Source organism: Curcuma longa, chromosome 5, assembly GCF_044706935.1.
Source record: "Curcuma longa cultivar G26 ecotype Majalengka, Jawa Barat chromosome 5, ITB_CL_G26_1.1, whole genome shotgun sequence".
In the NCBI taxonomy this organism is placed as follows: domain Eukaryota; kingdom Viridiplantae; phylum Streptophyta; class Magnoliopsida; order Zingiberales; family Zingiberaceae; genus Curcuma; species Curcuma longa.
This window is the reverse complement of record NC_133865.1, coordinates 11,073,127-11,092,973: the sequence shown is the minus strand read 5'-3', so window position 1 is coordinate 11,092,973 and position 19,847 is coordinate 11,073,127. Positions and strand designations below refer to the sequence as shown.

The 19,847-nt window shown below is 32.8% G+C and overlaps 1 protein-coding gene across 1 annotated transcript in view; it reads right to left on the bottom strand.

Moving 5' to 3' along the window:
• LOC141829494 (callose synthase 10) overlaps positions 1–19,847 on the bottom strand; it is a 119,908-nt gene continuing 100,061 nt past the window's right edge. The window contains exons 37-51 of the mRNA XM_074716984.1: positions 14,157–14,272; positions 13,967–14,050; positions 6,831–6,943; positions 6,543–6,595; positions 6,289–6,465; positions 6,140–6,187; positions 5,782–5,940; positions 4,206–4,319; positions 4,042–4,130; positions 3,794–3,952; positions 3,579–3,681; positions 2,612–2,731; positions 1,766–1,816; positions 1,487–1,666; positions 1–419 (exon numbers count right to left, since the gene is read on the bottom strand). Coding sequence (XP_074573085.1) covers positions 183–419; positions 1,487–1,666; positions 1,766–1,816; positions 2,612–2,731; positions 3,579–3,681; positions 3,794–3,952; positions 4,042–4,130; positions 4,206–4,319; positions 5,782–5,940; positions 6,140–6,187; positions 6,289–6,465; positions 6,543–6,595; positions 6,831–6,943; positions 13,967–14,050; positions 14,157–14,272 — 1,803 coding nt within the window. The 3' untranslated portion in view covers positions 1–182. The remainder of the gene's footprint in view (positions 420–1,486; positions 1,667–1,765; positions 1,817–2,611; positions 2,732–3,578; positions 3,682–3,793; positions 3,953–4,041; positions 4,131–4,205; positions 4,320–5,781; positions 5,941–6,139; positions 6,188–6,288; positions 6,466–6,542; positions 6,596–6,830; positions 6,944–13,966; positions 14,051–14,156; positions 14,273–19,847) is intronic.

The window sequence follows — 19,847 nt, the reverse complement described above, 5'->3', positions numbered from 1 at the left end:
TGAAAAGTTGGGGTATAAGCAACTCAAAAACTAAATGATAAAATGCAATACAAAATAAATACTAAACAACTCAAAAACATCCTGTATATCACACTCAGTTGCCTCACTACATTAGAAGATGTTTTGGGGACCATGACCATAGCCCCCCTAAATGTGTGTAGATATATAACCAAAAGACTGATTTAAGCTTGCACATTTGCCTTGTTCCCTGCAAGGATGAGGGAGATTTCCAACCCTCTGCTGAATGCTTGATTGAATAGAAGACGAGATTGGAAGGTCGAGACAAATGGGAACCATGACAGAAATGCTACAGGAACAAAGATAACAGCACCCATTCCAGCATCATACAGTCGAGCAATTTCCCTAAGAGAGTCCAATAGTCCCAATCTTTTGACAAAAGTCCTCCATGTAACAGTCAACTGACAAATAAGAGAAACAAAATGATGTAGAACAATTACTGACATAGGAAGGTTGTAACATATCTGACAATATAAGAATTCATAAGCAGTTTTTACACCACGTGAGCTGAGAACCTATTCATAAAAGTAGTAATGATTCCAATGTGTGCCTTTGGGAAATGACTTGACAGATGACCATGAAAGCCTACTACTGTGGGTCGTGATATGATGTAAATCAGAATGATTATTCTTCCAGAATGGAATAAAACAGGAAGAGACAGGAGTGTATGCATTAATTTTACAGTTTGTTTCATGGTTTGGTTCTCAGAATGGTATAGATACTTGTTCTAGGATTCCTTTTTGTGGTGGTATTTGTCTCATGAAGGATGGGCCTCTGCAGCTGTCAGGTAATTAATTCATTATGATTTCACACCTGTTCTTCCCATGGCTCATTTTCCTTGATATTTTTCTAACTCGTCTATTTGTAATGTTCTGACTCAGATTTATTTTTTTCCATCCACTTTACTTTCTTGTTCTATTAAGAAAAATATCCTTCTAGTTTCTCTACGTTCTTTCTATTTGTTACTACTTGGTAATTGGAAGAAACATCTCTTTTTTTTTTTTTCTAGTTTTAGACCTTTCACTTCTCATCTTTCAATTTTTTGGAAGCACACTCAGATTTCTTCTTAGATGCACTAAAACAAAATGGAAGATGAACTATTTGCACCATCAGAAACCAACCCAAAGTCTTAAACCAAACAACAAAAACACTGAGTCAAAAGCCTACTGAACAGAAATGAATTTTTCACATATCGAATGCTATTTATATAATGGTTGCTGAACCTAGCCTATTATTTATCTTTTAAGAAAAATTGCACTAAATTTGAATTTAAATAAAAAGAAGTTTGTGAATAACAAACCAATAAATGGTTCACATATACCATACGGAAACTTCTGAGTTGAAACCTTAGCGCTTGGTAAATGAAATAAGAATAATCTTATTTAGACAATAGATATATCCACAATAAGGTAAGTTCTATATTAGCACACCATTAAAACAATATATGAAAAGAATATTATAGACTTACAGATAGTATGAGCCAGCCAGTTGGTATAACTGCAAGGGCACAGGCAAACAAGTCAGGAATTGTCAGTCTTGTTAAGGCAACGACTAGAACAAGTCCAGCTATGAGCGCTATGGCAGTAACTCCTTGAGTGAATCGCATCATCAGCTGAATTTCAGTTTTCTTTGGACTAACAGTGAAAACCTTCAAAGGCATGAATGGAAGTCATTATGCATAAGAGCTCAAATCCTTCAGAATATATCTGTGCTAACTTAGAAAAACAAGAACATAAATGTTGCTAACCTTGAATATCAAGACCATAAGAAACAGAACCAACCATGAAAAACCATAAACCTGAAAAGCTAGAAAACTTCAGCAAAGACAAGCAATGAAAAAAAGAAACAAATCATCTCATATCATACTCGAACATGTACTTTAAAATGTCTACCATTTGGTCTTAACAGATGTTCCAAGAAAAATTGAAAAATAATCTTGGTTCAATTAATCCTACATTATAGACCTAGAAATTTAATGCTAAGTAATTATGCAGGCAATGTTCGTGGCATTAGAATATCCTGGATAGGATTGCATAAATAATATATTGCATATGATTACACTTATCAAAATATGATGTTTGACAACAAAGGAGCAAATGAAGACATGTACATATGCTGCATTGCATGATGAAATTTCATGCTTGATCAGACACACAAGCTCATTTGCTGACCAAAACAATTAAGACTGAACAAGCTTTATCTCAGCATCTATACTATAATATGGTACCATGTGTCAGCATCATACAACAGTAAACCATGAGTCGCACTGTTTAGGGTTGGCAATACAAATCTTACCCAACCACTGAACTCTATGTATGGACGTAAAATGGCATTTTGTCACTTTTAATTCTTTAATCACCCTCTTATCCTAACACCTTCAACCCTAATTGGTGCGACCAATCTAATTACATTGAGAGTTTTTGAACAAGTCCATCAAGTTAATCTATTGTCTCATATTATCATCTATTGAAGCAACGCTTAGCATATCTAAATAGTAGTATTTTTCATTTTCTCATCCCATTGTGGATTTTAACTACAAGCAACCCTTTTTTAGCATTTCTGGTATTAAAGGAGTTCAATGGAGAAAATTTACAGCTAGAGAAGTATCAGATCCAGTGAGACGCAGCTTGTAGACGATCCCATATTGAAATATGAAGAACCTGAGGCTCAAGATGGTCTCCAAGATCCTCCCCCTAAGTGTTTGTATATGACTCTGCAGAAATGATACATTAGAAATGTGTTTCTCAAAACTTCTATTAGGCGTTTACATCAGATAACATAATGACAGCTAGCATTTGAGCATTCATGAGATAATAGAAGCATGAGTTTCTGCACATTAGATCAACAAGTGTATCGGGGTTAGGCCCATTCAAAGCAGAGAATGATATACCAAAAAAGTTTCAACACAAGTTTCTCAACAAAAAGCAGCAGTTCAAATATTGACTTGCAATGTGCCAAAAAGTGTAATTAGAAACTCTCTTGAACCCAAATGATTAAGGCCATCTGATTCTAAAAACTAAATCGATCAGCACAGCTTGACCGGCCTGTCTAACTCGACCAGCCTGTCAAGCCTTCCCAACTAAAAAAGCACACCTAGACCACCGTAACTGTTAGTTTGTCCACCCCTCCCCTCTAGCTCAACAAGCCTGGCCAACCCAATTGGCTGGTCCAGTCCACCAAATTAGGTCCATCATATGTGCTATTTGAAAATGAAACAGATAAGGAATAATCATTCCTAAAATAAAGCAAGAAATAATTATTTCTTCAATTCTAAAATTGGAAAAACTATTCCATCGGAATAAGTATTCCAAATCCAATGTAATTTTTTCAACCAAACATAGTTATTCTCACAAACAAAATACACCATTATTCTTTACATTTTGTTGGATAGTAAATCTAAAATACTATACTTCTATTAAATTTAATAGTTGAGATCATTTAATATGCCCCTTTGATTATTATGATTATGCTTATACAGTAGGATATACTCTGATATGATGAAGAGACTAGAAGACCAACGTCTAAGACATTTAAAGAAGCATCATAAGCATAGTTAGTACCTGCTCCTCATCCCACCAAGATTCCCAGCTATATTCTCCCTTGATTCCAACACCACCTTTATAAAGGAGCCATGCAGTCCAATCATCAAAATCCTCAACAGTCCTTGAAAGAAGACATTAAATAGTAATATATAAAAACCTAGCTCAGGGCAAAATAAGTTATTTAAAAAAAGCATTCAGAATATCAGTTGGCAAATTTTTCACTAGTAACTTACTTCTGCCACTCAAATCCAGATGGGTTGAAAATATATGGAGCGAAGAGCCATGATATAACTAGAATCCAACTACTGATAGTAAGAAGAATGAAAGAGGATGCACCATTCCTAGTATATCCATATGAAATGTACACAATGAGAAGAAGTGCAACTTCAAGTCTGCAATAACAAAACCTTCACAGTCAACATGTGGCAGGTATTCCTGGAACAAATACAAGTGTAGCAAGCAAGAAAATAATAGAGCATACGCTTTGACAAAGTGGCTTCTAGAATAAAGCCTATAATTTTCAGCAAACTTGATGTGACGGACAACAAAGCCTCTACCAGTCGCCTTGTACTGCAATATATGTAAGTCACTTTGCTTAGATAAGGCATTAAGTACTATGGAAGTAAATTAGTTGAAAGGACATACTTTAGCACCTCCATGAAGAATTGTTCTACCAAAATAGTGTGTTCTTGTTCCAAGGGAAAATGTAAAGAAAACTGCACAAAGCTGGAATTGCATGGTAATAAAACTGAAGACAGCCTGCAACAGTTTGACATGAAAAAGACCAATCAAAATCAGAACAATTTTTGTTAACAGTGATACTTATATACTTAAATTAGACAGATATTCAATCTGAAAATGCTAATTCTTTACAATAATACTTTAAATTCTTGTATATTTGTAATAAATGATGCATCTACTGAGCTAAAAAACATAAGCAAACATATAAATTGAATCCAATCATGTCAGAATTAATTACTTTGGAAAAATATTTCCAAAAAAAAGCATTTCCAGATTTGGCCATTAAATATATATACGCTGAACTTAGGTTCTAAGTAATATTTGGACAAAATTGTTTGAGGCAGACAATCTTTGTTTAAGATGAAATTTCTTGTTTAAATCACAATTATATCAAAAAATAAAAGATAAACATTTCCAAATTAACCATTAAATATATCAAGGTTTAAAATCTCAAACCTACTGAAGTTTCAATATTGACCGAAACGATACTGTTTTGGTATCGTGCTGATATTTCGATGCATAGTGTTAGTAATTGATTGGAGTTGAAGAAGGAAACAAAAGAAGTATAAGAAGGCATTGTATATGTCGGGCATGATTCTAAATCTTATACCATGTTGAGCAAAATGGTCGAAACATATTATTCCGATAATTATCAAAATGCGATGCCACTCAGCTTCATCTCCTTCAACCTCCAATTTGTCACGGACACTATGCATCGAAACGTCGACATGATGCTAAAACAGTACCTTTTCAGTCAAAGCTGAAACTACAACATGGCTCAAGATTTTGAACGTTGGTGCCAAGTGGTATCAAGTTTCGGTGATTTACTGGAACGATATGTTTCAATTGTTTCACTCAGCACGATACGAGATTTCAAACCATGAAATACATATACATTGGGATCCAAAGCAAATAATTCGACAAATTAGTTTGAGCAGACAATCTTTGTTTAAGATGAAATTTCTTGTTCCAAACAAAATTATATCCACAAAAAAAACACATTTCCAAATTGACCATTAAATATATGTACGCTGGGATTCAAAGTAAATAATTGGGCAAATCATTTTGAGGTAAACAAATTTTTTAAGATGAAAATTCTTGTTTCAAACACAATTATATCAACAAATAATTGATTAAACCAACACAATTTGAACAAAAGAAGAAGACTAGAATTTGAGCTCTAACTGTCCTGAATCTTGCATAGTGTATTCCAATAAATAGTTAAATGTGAAGGCTCATCTCACAATCCTAATATCCATCTCAGGAAGGAAACCCCTTTTCTACTTAGAACAATATCAGGAGACAACCAGACAACGACTTTGATAATTTGAATGAAATCATATGCCTAAAAAAACAATATTATCCGGTAAGAATTCTCATTTTGCTAGTACACATACCAACCACCAGATCATTAGGTTTGCAGATTCAACAGATAATAGGGGGAAAACATTTCACTATAAAACAGAAAAGCAAGACAGACCTGCATTAACCCCAATTCCAGTATAAAACCAACTATCATTGGTACTGCTGTGAAAACACCAATTTGAACCAAGAACTGAGCATTCAGAGCAGCATCAAGGGCAGTGTTGCCCGAAATTCTTGCCTTCCTCGAGATTTCAGAATCTAGTCCAGACAGTGCCTAGAAATATGACAAATTATGATTTTAAGACAGGATAACAATGACAAATTGATGCATCAAAAAGAGAAAGACTATATAATGCTAGTTTGTTCAGCAGATCAAAGCTTGTCAAAATATCAAACAGAAAATTGGTAGATCAAGCTCAATGTCTTTTGCAGTAACTAATTATTGTATATGTTACGAAGAGCAAATGGCATACCAGGTATACCCTTCCATATAAGAAAATGTAAATAGTAAGAACGGTCATCTGCATCATCATGCAAATTTCAGAAAAATCTGTTAAACAACTTCAAAGAGAAAACTAGAAACACTGAAAGGTAAAAGAAAAAATGGGTGGAGGGTTAGTACCATCGTACACACATAATAGCCAACAGTTGTGAAGAAGAATGACAACATCCTAAAGAAATCAAAAAGCTGCCCAAGACGATATACATCTCTGCTCAGTACTTGTTCTCCGTTTCCACCAGCTACTTTACCCTCAAAAAGTGCAATTTGATTCAACCCAACATCTCTTCCTTTTCCAACCTATTACAAGCAAAGTTTCTATAAACATGAACAAGAATATTGTTACTCTAGAGTAAAAAATGACAATGTGACTGAACCTGAATATATTCATGGTGTGTGATATTCCCCTGCCTCAATGTAGAATTGAATCCTGCAAGAATATTTACTCATAGATGGTAAATACTAACCACTTAAAGACCAAGAGCAAAAGCAGATGGATGGAATAAATTGCAATAAAATTATGAAACTTTTGTAGATTTGACACACTAAGCAAATGAGAAATCACCATTTTTGTAAATAACCTACAGAATTTTAAAGCAAAAAAGAAAGCTTAAGAATATGTACACACCTACATGCAAAGAATATTGAATTTTCACAAAACATACCAGCATAAATGTCTTCACTGATGTTGATTACGCGAGATGCCTTGCTTACACCACCTCTAGTTATGTGGAATATCCTGTCAAAAACATCTGGATGTCCATAGTGCATCCGGACCCTGCAAAGTGATATAACAAATAATAAGTGAGGCCATTAAATTAGAAAGAGAAATATATATATAGGGAAAAAATTCTAAAAATGTAAAAGTAGAATCAGAAAAGAAGGGGATTATATTATGAATAGCTAATTGTAAAAAATGAAAGTAGGAAAAAGTGAAGCCAAGAAAAGCATAAGCAATGGACGGAGGTGAACCATATCTTCCAATATGAAAAAAGAGAAGTTGATCCTAACTGAGTCCAGGAGAGAGAGAGAGAGAGAGAGAGATTACTATTTTTCTCCTGTTAAATAACAATCAATATATATTTTTCCCATATCTCTCCCAGTAAATAAAAATCAACATATATTTGCTAATGTCCATCTTCAAACCACCATGTAAATAAAACTGTAATCAACAAAATTTGGTACTTAAAAAAAAGACTATATAATTAATGAGATAATAGATTATATCATAAATTAGAGGTTAATTTAACATAAATAAAATGTTAACTATAAAATAAAGAAATAAAAGATTTATATGAGAAATACTAATGCTAATATAAAATTTGATAAAGGACATGAAATAATAATTTTGATATAAAAAAATTAATTGAGAAAACTCTTTTCAGATATTGATTTCTGTTGCTCAAATCTCAGTCCTGATTCTGCAAACTATCGTATATGCATATCAGCAAAAGTCCATGATATGTATTGCAGACCATAGATTGGCACATGGACCACAGTTATCTAGAGGGAGAGTCAACCAAATTGACCTAGGTGTAACCAAGGTTCAAAACTACCAGAGAAAATATTCACATAGATGGTCCTGCCAAGAACCAGCTCCGACAATTAACTTGGGTTCTTGAATCTCTCGTCCTTGGTCTGATCTAAAAGTATTTGAAAAATGCCCTTCCAAGGTTTAAAGTATTAACCTCGTTTGGAATTTCAGCAAGAGACCAAAATGATACATGATACTGCTATGGAACAGTTTTGTTCCATTACTATTGAGTACCAGTCACTCTGAGGAGGTAGAGGAAGTGGAGCGCAAGATAGGTAGAGGAAGTGGAGCGCAAGGTAGAGGAGGCAGACAAGGTGGAGCAAGAGGAGTAAGTTGTGTACCTCAAAGAAGTCTCGCCACGTTGTACCCTAGTATACTTTATCACTCGTGGAGTAGAAAGGTGAGTGCTTCTCGTGGCCATGTCAAGGTGTCTCGTGCTTTCTTGAGTATTGGTCAGTGAGTGGAATGAAAATTCTCCATATGCCAATTGGCATGGAATAAATTTGAAATGGTGCTCCCTTCTGTGGGTGAAGGTCAAGGACTTTGAACGAAGACAAGAACTTATGAGTTGCCCTTGAATTGATACAGAATAATCTGATTATAAGGCCTCGAGTGTTGATTATGGAAATACACAGGAGACATACGAAATCAGGTATTCTCTTGCTTTCTACATATTTTCATACACTATTTAACTCAAATGCACATTAGAAATAAAACAACACATTTGTATACATTCTTCGTTTAGAATGGATGCCAAAGTTAAACAGGTTGAATAAATTAAAGGTGAGAGGATAAACACCCCATAAAAAATTTTACGATCTAAATCGCCTATGTATTAATGACATGGAGCCTTACCAAAAGCTTAATGGCTAGATAAAACCTTTGTGAGTGGCAGCTAACCAGATAAATTGAGTTTTGGCTAGAAATGATACAAAAGTGAAAGAAATTTGTAGATAATTTGAGAAAAATTAAATGAATCCCAATAAACTCTTGTGGAGATAAGGCTTTCTACAACTTTAAACCCAGCACTTCACCAGCACCTACTCTCATATGACCTCCCTATCAACAAGTGTTTGCCTCTTACAAACTAGAAGACAACTCTAAAAAATTGACCCCGCTTAATCACAACAACCCATCCATGCAAAGGTAAAGAGAGGATAACAACTCTATGATAGTCAAAACAAAACGTAAATATTTTGATGATAAAATCAACTTATAAAGGAATCATATCAGACAGCATAGACCAGTAAACTTTGATACATGAGATTGAGACAGTAACCAAAAAAGATCTGAATCTTGACTACTATGATGTGGTACTAGGGGTATGATGAAGTATGCTGTCAACTGCTAGGGCTATTATGGAACCATTATCAATACCCACAGTTTATAGTTTATATGTATTAGCAGTATATATGATAATATATATATAGCAGTATATATTTGTTAATTATGTTAGCTATTAATTAGTTTTATTAACTTCCTAATTGTAGATAATTTCCTAGGATGGGTTTCTAGTCTTGTATATAAATATATCTCATCTTTCAATAAAGTGAAATATTCTTTTTCTATCTCAAGTAACATGGTATCAGTGCATTAGAGATTCGAAATTAGGGTTCCATCCTCGCAACAACTGCTACCCTCTTGTTTTCCACCTGTCTGCATGCACACCAACTCGACGAGCTTACAACCCCACGCTCATCTCGCCACCCATCAGCCGTTGTGTCTTGGTCTTCCTTTGGATTCTTTTCTTATTGGATTCCTTTGGAATAAAATCTTATGGTTGAGAATAAGTCTTCTATTATGATGAATGTGATATCTGTGATGTCTAAAATCATAGACCATAGGCTGAATGATTCAAACTATTTGAATTGGAGTAAGACGGTTCGTCTTTATATACGGAGTATTGATAAAGATGATCATTTGACAGATGATCCTCCTAGAGATGATTCAAAGCAGACATGACTTAGAGAAGATGCTCGTTTATTTCTTCAGATTCGAAATTGTATTGATAGTGAGGTAATTGATTTGATCAATCATTATGAATTTGTTAAAGAATTAATGGATTATTTGAAATTTTTATACTCTGAAAAAGGAAATCTCTCCCGCATGTATGAGGTTTGCAAAGTCTTTTCCTGTGGGAAAAAATCAGCCTTTAATCAATTATTTTATGACACTCAAGAAGACATATGAGGAGCTTAATATGCTACTGCCCTTTAGCCCTGATGTGAAGGTTCAAGAATGCCAATGAGAGCAGATGGCAATCATGAGCTTCCCCATTGGCCTATCTCTTGATTTTGAGTCTGCTAAGTCACAAATTCTCTCTGTTTTAAAGTTTTCTCTTTACAAGATGTATTTAGCCGTGTTCTCTGTACAGAAAGTATTATATCTATTCCGCTTAATGGTGCTTTGGTAAGTTGCAATACTAATTATGTGCCTGGAAGATCAACTAGTCACAGTGGAAACAAAAGAGGAGACTCATAGGACTTTCAAATTCGAACATTGAATTTTGATGGTATTGTGCGCAATTACTGTCATAAGTCAGGTCACACAAAATTTGAGTGTACAAAACTTCAGTACAAAAATCAACAAAAACACTTGACTCATATTGCGCCCACCAATGATGTCTCTGATAAATCTGTTCTTATCTCTGCAAATAAATTTGCCAAGTTCTCAAAATATCCGGAATCACTCAAGTCTCCATCTTCCTCTGTCATTGCTATTGCTATTTCAGGTTAAACATAATGCATGTCTTATTTCCTCATCCTCCAAATGAGTCATTGATTCTGGTATCACGGATTTATGACAGATAATTCTAGTCTCTTTTCTACTTTCTAATCCAAAGCTAACACTTCTACCATTACTTTTGCTGATAGGTCACCATCTTATATTCGTGGCTCTAGCACTATCAATACTACCCATTTGCTTCCTCTGTCCTCTGTCCTCTGTCTTATATTTACCTAATTTATCCTTTAATTTGCTCTCTGTCAGTCAACTAACTCGTAATCTTAACTGTTGCATCTCATTTTTTTTCCTGATAATTATTTATTTCAGGATCTTTGACAAAGAAATTGTTGATAAAGGGCATAAGTCTGGAGGCGTCTATATTCTTGATACATCGTTCCCAAAATCTTTTATTGCTCGAGTGTCACTTCTCCTTTCGAGACTCATTGTAGGTTGAGGCATCCATCTCTCCCTTTGCTCAAAAAGTTTTATCCACAATATAATAAGATATCTTCATTAGATTGTGAGTCGTGTCAGTTTGTAAAACATTGTCTTAATTCGAGTCCTAGAGTAAATAAACGTGTTACTATTCCTTTCGAATTAGTCCATTTTGATATTTGAGGCCCTTATCCTATTTTGTCTAAATCTGGATTTTAGTATTTTGTTACTTTTGTGGATGATTATTCTTATGTAACTTGATTATATTTAATGAAAAATCGTTCTGAGTTATTTTCTCTATTTTGTGCATTTTACACTAAGATTAAAACTCAATTCGATATGTCCATCCGTACCTTGCGAAGTAATAATGTCAAAGAATATACGCCCAATTTATTTCAATCTCATATGGGCAGAATGATATGCTTCATAAAACCACTTATATTGATACTCCATCACAAAATAGTGTGGTAGAACGTAAAAACATACATATTTTTGGCCCTTTTATTTCAAATGAATGTTCCTAAAGTATTTGGGTTGATGCAGTTTCTATAACATGTTTTCTTATTAACTTCATGTCATCCTCTGTTCTTCATGGTGAGATCCCTATCGAAATACGTTTTCCCAATAAGCAGTTGTTTCATCTGCACCTGTTTGGTTCGAGATATTCGTCTGCATATTACTAAATTAGATCCCAAGTCTTTGAAATGTGTCTTCCTTGGTTGCTCATCTTCAAAAAGGATATAGGTATTATTGTCCAAGTATTAACAAATATCTTTTTTCAATTGATATTATTTTCATAAAAGATACACTTTATTTTCGATCTTCATATATTCCGACTCGTTAGAGGGAGGATGATGATTTGCTGATATATTCTGTCAAATCCTTTACACTCATCTCAGAATCGAATCTTGTCAAGCGTCCTATTATTCAAGTCTACTCTAAGCGTCAACCTCTTGATTCAAGTCCTGCACCTCCTCCTTCGTCAGTTGATCCAATCCCGAGCGATGATCTCCCTATTATGTTACGCAAAGGTAAACGTCAATGTATCTATCCTACTTCTATTGTTTCTTATAACGGCCTGTCGTCATCCTCTTGTTCTTTTATTACTTCACTTAACTCTATTTCTACTCCTAAAATTGTCTGTGAAGTCATATCTCATCCTGGTTGGTATGATGCAATGATAGAGGAGATGAATGCTTTAGATGAGAATGACACTTGGGACTTGGTTGATTTACCTTAAAGGAAACAAGTTATTGGATGCAAATGGGTGTTCACAGTTAAAGTCAACCTGGATGGGTCAGTTGCCAAATTGAAACTCCGTCTTGTCACAATGGGTCTTGCTCAGACCTATGGTGTGGACTATTCTGACACTTTTTCTCTTGTTGTAAAATTGGCATCTATTCAATTGTTTATTTAATGATTATCACTCATCATTGGCCTTTACATCAACTTGATATCAAAAATATTTTTCTTTATGGAGATCTTTAGGAAGAAGTGTATATGTAGCAACCTCCTAGTTTTGTTACTCAAGAGGAGTCAGGGTCAATTTGTCGTCTTCGAAAGTCCTTGTATGGTTTAAAACAGAGTTCTCATGCTTGGTTTGGAAAATTTAGTCAGGTTGTTGAAAATTTTGATATGATGAAAAGGAAATCTGACCATTCTGTATTCTACAAGCAATCAAGAGTTGATATCATCTGTTAGTTGCATATGTGGATAATATTGTTATCACTGGAAGCGATATTACGGGAATCTCATCTCTTAAGTCTTTTATTCATACACAATTTCACACAAAGGACTAGAGATGCTAAAGTATTTCTTAGGGGTTGAAGTTAGAATAAGTAAAAAAGGTATATTTCTATCTCAGAGAAAATATGTCCTTGACCTATTAACTAAGACAGAAAAATTAGGGACAAAGCCTTATAGTTCTCCAATGATTCAGAATATGCACCTCACAAAAGATAGCGAACTATTCGAACATCCTGAGAGATATCGAAGATTGGTTGGGAAGTTGAATTACCTTACTGTAACTCGTCTAGATATTACATATTTGATTAGTGTTGTCAGTCAGTTTATGTCATCTCCAACAATTCATCATTGGACAGTAGTAGAGCAAATTTTGTGTTACTTGAAAGGGATACCCAAACGAGGTATCATGTATGCAAATCATAGACATATCATATTGAATATTTTTCAGATGCAAATTGGCCAAGTTCTAAAATGGATAGAAGATCTACTTCAGGTTACTGTATCTTTGTCGGAAGAAATTTAATCTTCTAGAAGAGTAAGAAGTAAAATGTTGTATCACGATACAGTGCAGAGTCAAAATATAGGATTATGGCACAGTCTATGTGAGAAAATGTGGATCTATCAACTCTTGACTGAAATATGATTTAAGACTTCAGTACCAACAAAACTGTAGTGTGATATTCAAACTACTCTTCATATTGCATCGAATTCTGTGTTTCATGAATGAACTAAACACATTGAAATTGATTGTCATTTTGATCGTGAGAAGATTCAATAAAACTTGATTTCTGCAAGATATGTGAAGATTGATGAACAACTAGAGGGCATCTTCACAAAAATTTTAAATGGGATTCAAATTGATTATCTTTGTAACAAGTTGGGCATTATTAATATCTATGCTCCAACTTGAAGGAAGTTGTATGTTAGCTATTAATTAGTTTTATTAACTTCTTAATTGTAAATAGTTTCCTAAGATGGGTGTCTAATCTTGTGTATGAATATACCTCATCTTTCAATAAAGTGATATATTCTTTTTCTACCTCACGTAACAACATGAAAAAACAGAGGATGAAATATGTTATCAGCACCGTGGCTATTTGGAACTAGGAACCCTGATAAATGCCACAGTTTATCTTTTGCATAAACAAACAGATAAATGACAAAGCCCAGAAAATAAGAACCATTTGATCTAGGGGACAAACATATCTATTAAATCTCAAATAACACTTAACAGGAACTATCAAGTTATTCGATAGTCTGATCAGATTAACTCAACTAAATCAACTTAGCGAACTAATAAAATAAACATAAGTGGAATATTCTGGATGATGCAGTGTTGTGAGTTGAAAAGGCAATACTTACTTGAGAGGGTATGCCAAAACACGTTGTCCCAAAGTAACAAAGCTAGTTTCTTGGTTTGACATAAACCAAGCTAGTGAAGAGACGCTGACAACAAGAGAAAAGGGAGAGAGAAAAAAAAATCAGCCAATAAAAAATTAAATGGTACAAGGAAAACTAGTATAGAAATTTTAACGATCAAGAAACAGCTTACCTTCCTGTAAAGACATGCTCTCTCACACCAAGGATGGTGGGAGCTCGAAGACCATGATTTCCATGAAACTCTTCGAGAAGATTCCTCATCTTCATAGCCTCCTCCAAATAATTATCCTGTGTCACATCAATCATTCCCATCACAGATTACAGAAAAATGAAGAGCACCAAGTTTGTGTTAATCTGAAGATCAGAGCTACAAGGAAAAAGGTATGAAATGATATCTAAAATAAATAAAACATACATTACAAGGAAAAAAGGCTTCTTGCTGGGTATGCACTAAACCACCGGCATTATCATACATGATTTAGCATACAGATTCATGTAGTAGCCAATATAATACAACATAAAAGAAATTGCATACCATCAGGAGGAAGTAACCATGAGGTTGGAACAATACTACCTTCACATGATGATAGCACTGAACCATCCAAATTTCTGGACCAGTTATAATAGGTGTTTGCAACAACTTATGAAAATGCTCTTTCCTAATCTAAATGAATATTTATAAACTAAGATATATATGAAGGTAACATTTGGCAATCATCTTCCAATCAAAGTACAAAAATTAGAAACACTGCACAACAGAATAATCCAACAGGAAACATGCATGTATGTTGCATCTTCTTGATTATTTGCAGACTTGCAACAACTGTATGTTGCACCATGAAACAATCTCACACAAAGAAAGAAAACTCACAAAGAAGTACGAGATTTATTAAAATTGAAAAATTCCTTACAGGAGTGGTGGAGAACCCCTTTATAAAATGAAAAGAGACTACTAGTCCTAAGATATGGTGCGAGTGATCTAGTTGTTAGTTACTAGTAAAATTTGATAGATTTGTAAAAAAAAAAAAAAATTAAAACTTAAATTTGTTAAACAGATCCTAAAATCTTAAATTATTCATCCCTGCCAATAAGAACATGACCTTGTTGAGACAATCTAAATCATTTTACAGTGCTGAGCATGGGCATATATTGGGCAGCCACAGTGTGCTACTAGAGATGATGATACTCACATTTGTAGCTATATTTTTGAAAACATCCAGACAGTTATGCAATGAATTTTGTATTTCATGATCCAAGCATTATCAATATTTGCGTTCCTTCGATTGGACTAAGTATCTTTTAGTGATTTCAAAGAAAGCTAGGGTTGTTTGTATATCAAAAAATTCTCAAATTGAAGAGTCAGCAACGCTATGGAGGAAAGTGTAGGCATCATTATTGCCAAAGCATGACCTATTAAAAAAATCAACAAACAGAGACGGTTTGAATATCCCTTAATATGGAAATAACTCCCTTTAATTTAAAATTGACTTGATGTAGGCATTAGTACAATTTTTTATAATATAAACGGAACCATTAAGTGAGGATAGATTTTATTATAGTTTAATTTTCACTTGGGGAAAATGCAAATATCCCAACTTGACTCATGTTTACGATGTGCATTACTTGTTGTGATTTATATAAATCTCTCAAATACGCTCACCAAAATTCTCATCTTATATAGGTGGAAGGTGGCAAATAGAGGGATCAAATCTATACCTTCGAAGTACATTTACTCGGAGATCAATATATAATATTATTAAAATCAAACTTGGAAATCAGTAAAACAAAACCTAGATACTTAATGCCACTAAGGCATCTAAACAAGATTCCTAAGTTTTGGTTGACAGGCTTAGTAAATTCATCAAGTTTGAGAATAAAATGCTATAGAAAATTATATTTCATAGGACTTAATAAAAAATAATAATATCTATCTATGTGGATAACCACGAAACTAACAACCTCTGAGCACAGTAAATTAGGGAACAAAAAAATGTATTTCATAGGATTTTCTAAAAATATAAAACTTAATATCCTTAATCTATCTGTGTGTAGCCCACACAACCTAACAACCTCTGAGCACATTAAACTAGGGAATATGTAAGAGATTATGTAAGTTATTTTTTCCTGTTAAGATAGAACATTAAATCTAAGAGTTGTGAGCAAACTAGCATTTCAAGCTTGGTTGCTAGAATTTTGGTCTTTAACCGAGAACAATATGATCTCAATATTGTATCATGTGGCGTTGGTATAGTTTTGATATTTATTTAATTAAATAAATTCTGTCATGATTGGTCTCAAGTCCGGATAAAGGAGGAGCGTTGCAATAGGTTATTGGCCAGTGTAAAACATATGCAAATGTTATCTATCAATCCATCAAACTATTATGTGAATACTAGGTTGTTCCTCGAAAGGAACATGTTGTAGGGTCCGACTGCAACGACTTAACAAAGACCGATATATTTCTATGAGAACTTGGATGCATTAAAAAATATGTAAGAATTATCACACCCTAGATTGGATAATAAATATAGATTGTTTTGTATTGGAACATAAAGCATAAGAAGTAATGAAGATAGTATATATGATAATTAAGAGAAGAGTTAATGTTTTGTGTTTACAATAGATAAAATAGGTAAGGAAGAAGGCAAAGATGATAGAGAATTCATGTTTTCAATTATGAGGTACGCAAGAAAGAGTAAAATGAGAAATGGAGTAGGAATTGTTTAAGATAGTTCGTTGAGATATGAAGCAGTAGGAGTATTTAGGGAGATAGGAGTATAACTTCCAAAATATGGTAACAAAAAGAAACTATCAATGTAATTAGCATATATGCACCTTAATTAAGATTAAATGAAACCATTAAACATAGATTTTGATAAGACCTATATAAGGAAGTATAAAAAATTTTGATAGATTTTAATAGGAGAAAATCTAAATGGGCATGTAGAAGTAAGAAATGAGGAATGTGATAGGGTGCATGGGGGTCATGATTTAATAACAAAAAATGAAGAAAAAATTATATTGGATTTCACGATGGGGTATGAGCTTATAATGCTAATAATTTTTCAAGGAGAGAAAACACTTAGTTACGTTCAAAAGTGGGAACAATAAATCACAAATTTAATTACTATAGCCACAAAGAAGGATAGGAAAATTTTAAAGTTAGCAAAGGCACTGTCCAACATAAGTTAGCAGTGTTCGATATGTGCCTCAACCATAGTATCAATAAAAGAAAAATATGTATGGCTCATAGGTTTAAGTAGTGAAAATTAAAAGATGTGAAACAAAGTGTAGTTACGGAGAGGACAGGAGCATAAGTACTAAGAGAAATACATGACAACTCGAATACAACATTGAATAAGATGACATCATATTTGAAAACAACGACCAAGAATGTACTTGATGAGTAGGGAGGATAGGCACCACTAAATAAAAAATCTTGATGGTGAAATAAAAAAGTTCACGAGAAATTGAAAGAAAAAAGTATAGCCTATAAATTACTATATAATTGTAAGAATAATATATATATATATATATATATATATATAGTGGCCAAAAAAGAGATCAAAAAAGAAATTAGTGAAGCCAAGAATAAAGCTTATAAACGTATAAACGTTTATATCAACAACTTGATACAAAAGAAGAAATAGACATCTATAGAATATCTAAAGTGAGATGGATGAAAAGATGAAATCTACTAATAAGATGTATTAAAGATGAATTCAATAAGGTATTAGTGAAGGATGACGAATAAAAAAGTGATGAAAAATATATTTCCATCAACTTTTTAATGAAGATTTAAATGACCAACTTAGTTTAGGAAATTTAAATAACACATGGGAGTATAGAAATTTATGTTTTTATTAGAGAATTCAAATTTAAAAAGTAAAACAAGAAGGATGCAAAATGAAAATGTGATCGGATGATATTCCAATAGAAGTATGGAACTATCTAGGAAGGATACTGAATAACTTACAAAGTTATTTAACTTGATATTGAAATAAAAAAAAAGAGTGATCAGTGGAGGATACATACTACATACTCTAGTGCCCTGTGTAAAAATAAAGATGTATAAAATTATGCAAACTATATGTCAGAAGGATTCATATCGCTGACTCCACTTAGTGAGATAAAGGCTTTGGTGGTTGTTGTTATTGTTGTATGGGGGCATTAAATTAATGAATAATACCATAAAACTTTAGGAAAGAGTGATATAAGTTATATCACTACCAGACAATTGATTGAAAAGTATCAAAAAAAAGAAGCAAGACTTACACATGGTATTCATCAACCTAGAAAAAACTTATAACGGAACACTGAGGGAAATCATGTACGAGGATGTAATAACAAGAGTGAGAACTCCATGCAAATTAACCAAAATTTTTCCTATAAAGATAGAGTTACATCAAAGATCAACTTTTAGTCCATATCTTTTTGCACTCGTCAAGAATGAATACACTAACACATACAAAATACATTATCATGGTACATGTTATTTGCAGATGACATTGATTCAGTAGATGAGACATGTGAAGACAAAGGTTAACCTCCAATCTTGGTTGGAATGAGTAAAAACAAAATATATAGAATTTAAGATAGTAGTAGAAGTAGCAAGGCAATTGTAAAGATAGAAGATGACAAATTAATTGAAACTGAGAACTTTAAGTATCTAGGATGACTTCTATAAAAGGATAGAAGAGTTGATAAAGATGTTTTACATAGCATACAAACATAATGGTTAACATGGAGAAGGAGAACGTTTGTTGTTCTTTGTGATCATAAAGTGTCTCTAAAACTTAAAAGTTATAAAAATTAATGATTAGATATGCTATGTTATAAGATCGATGTGTGAGCATATAAGGATGAATACGATAAGAAATGAGAACATTATAAAGAAAGTCAAAGTTGCACCTATTGAAAAAAATTCTTAAAGATACATTTAAAATGGTAAAGATAAGTACTTAGGCGACTAACAAATATCTCAATTAGGCGATGTAAGACCATAACCAATACGTAGATTAATTGAGGAAGAGGAAGAGGAAGATCAAAAAAGACTTAGCAATAGTAAAATAAAATAAAATTTATTTAAATATATATATAGATAGGTATCAAACCCAATGATGTAAGAGAATCATATAGTTGACCACACTTAGTGGAATAAAGGCGTGGTTATTATTGTTGTATAAGTTGTAACAATTAATTAACTTTTCTTTGTAATTAATCTTTTACATATAAATTAATAAGATTATAAACATATGCATATTATTTTGTTTATATTTGTTAATTAATTTGATCACCTAGTTTTAGAATTTAACTTAGTTAATTGTAAATTCAATACTTTTTTATTTCATAATAATTTACACTATAATCTATTCAACTTTTGAAGGAAAAAACAGTAGAAAGAGTAACAAATATTCTTTTGTTTATATTTGTTAATATTCAATCATCTGGTTTTATGTTTTATCTTAGTTAATTGTAAATTCTATATTTTTTATTTCATAATAATTTACACAATAATGTAAAAATACTAGAACGAGTAATGAAAAAAATGAGACCTTCCTTGCGCCTCTACACATTAGAGCATATTTTGGTTTTGAAAAAAATTAGAAATTTGAGAATTAATTTTTTTCTTGCTCCTGCATGTATCAAAATAATTCAAAAATTCTTATAATGATATTTTTAAATTTAAGTATAATGTTTACCATGACTTCATAAAGCTTTTTTATTTAACTCTTCCAAAATATGAGAAAATGTCTTTTTAAAAAATGTTTTATCATATAATTCGATTTTTTAGATGATATAGTATAAAAAGATGTTTATTATCGAATTTTTTAAAATGCCTATGTGAATGTAAGTTTATTTA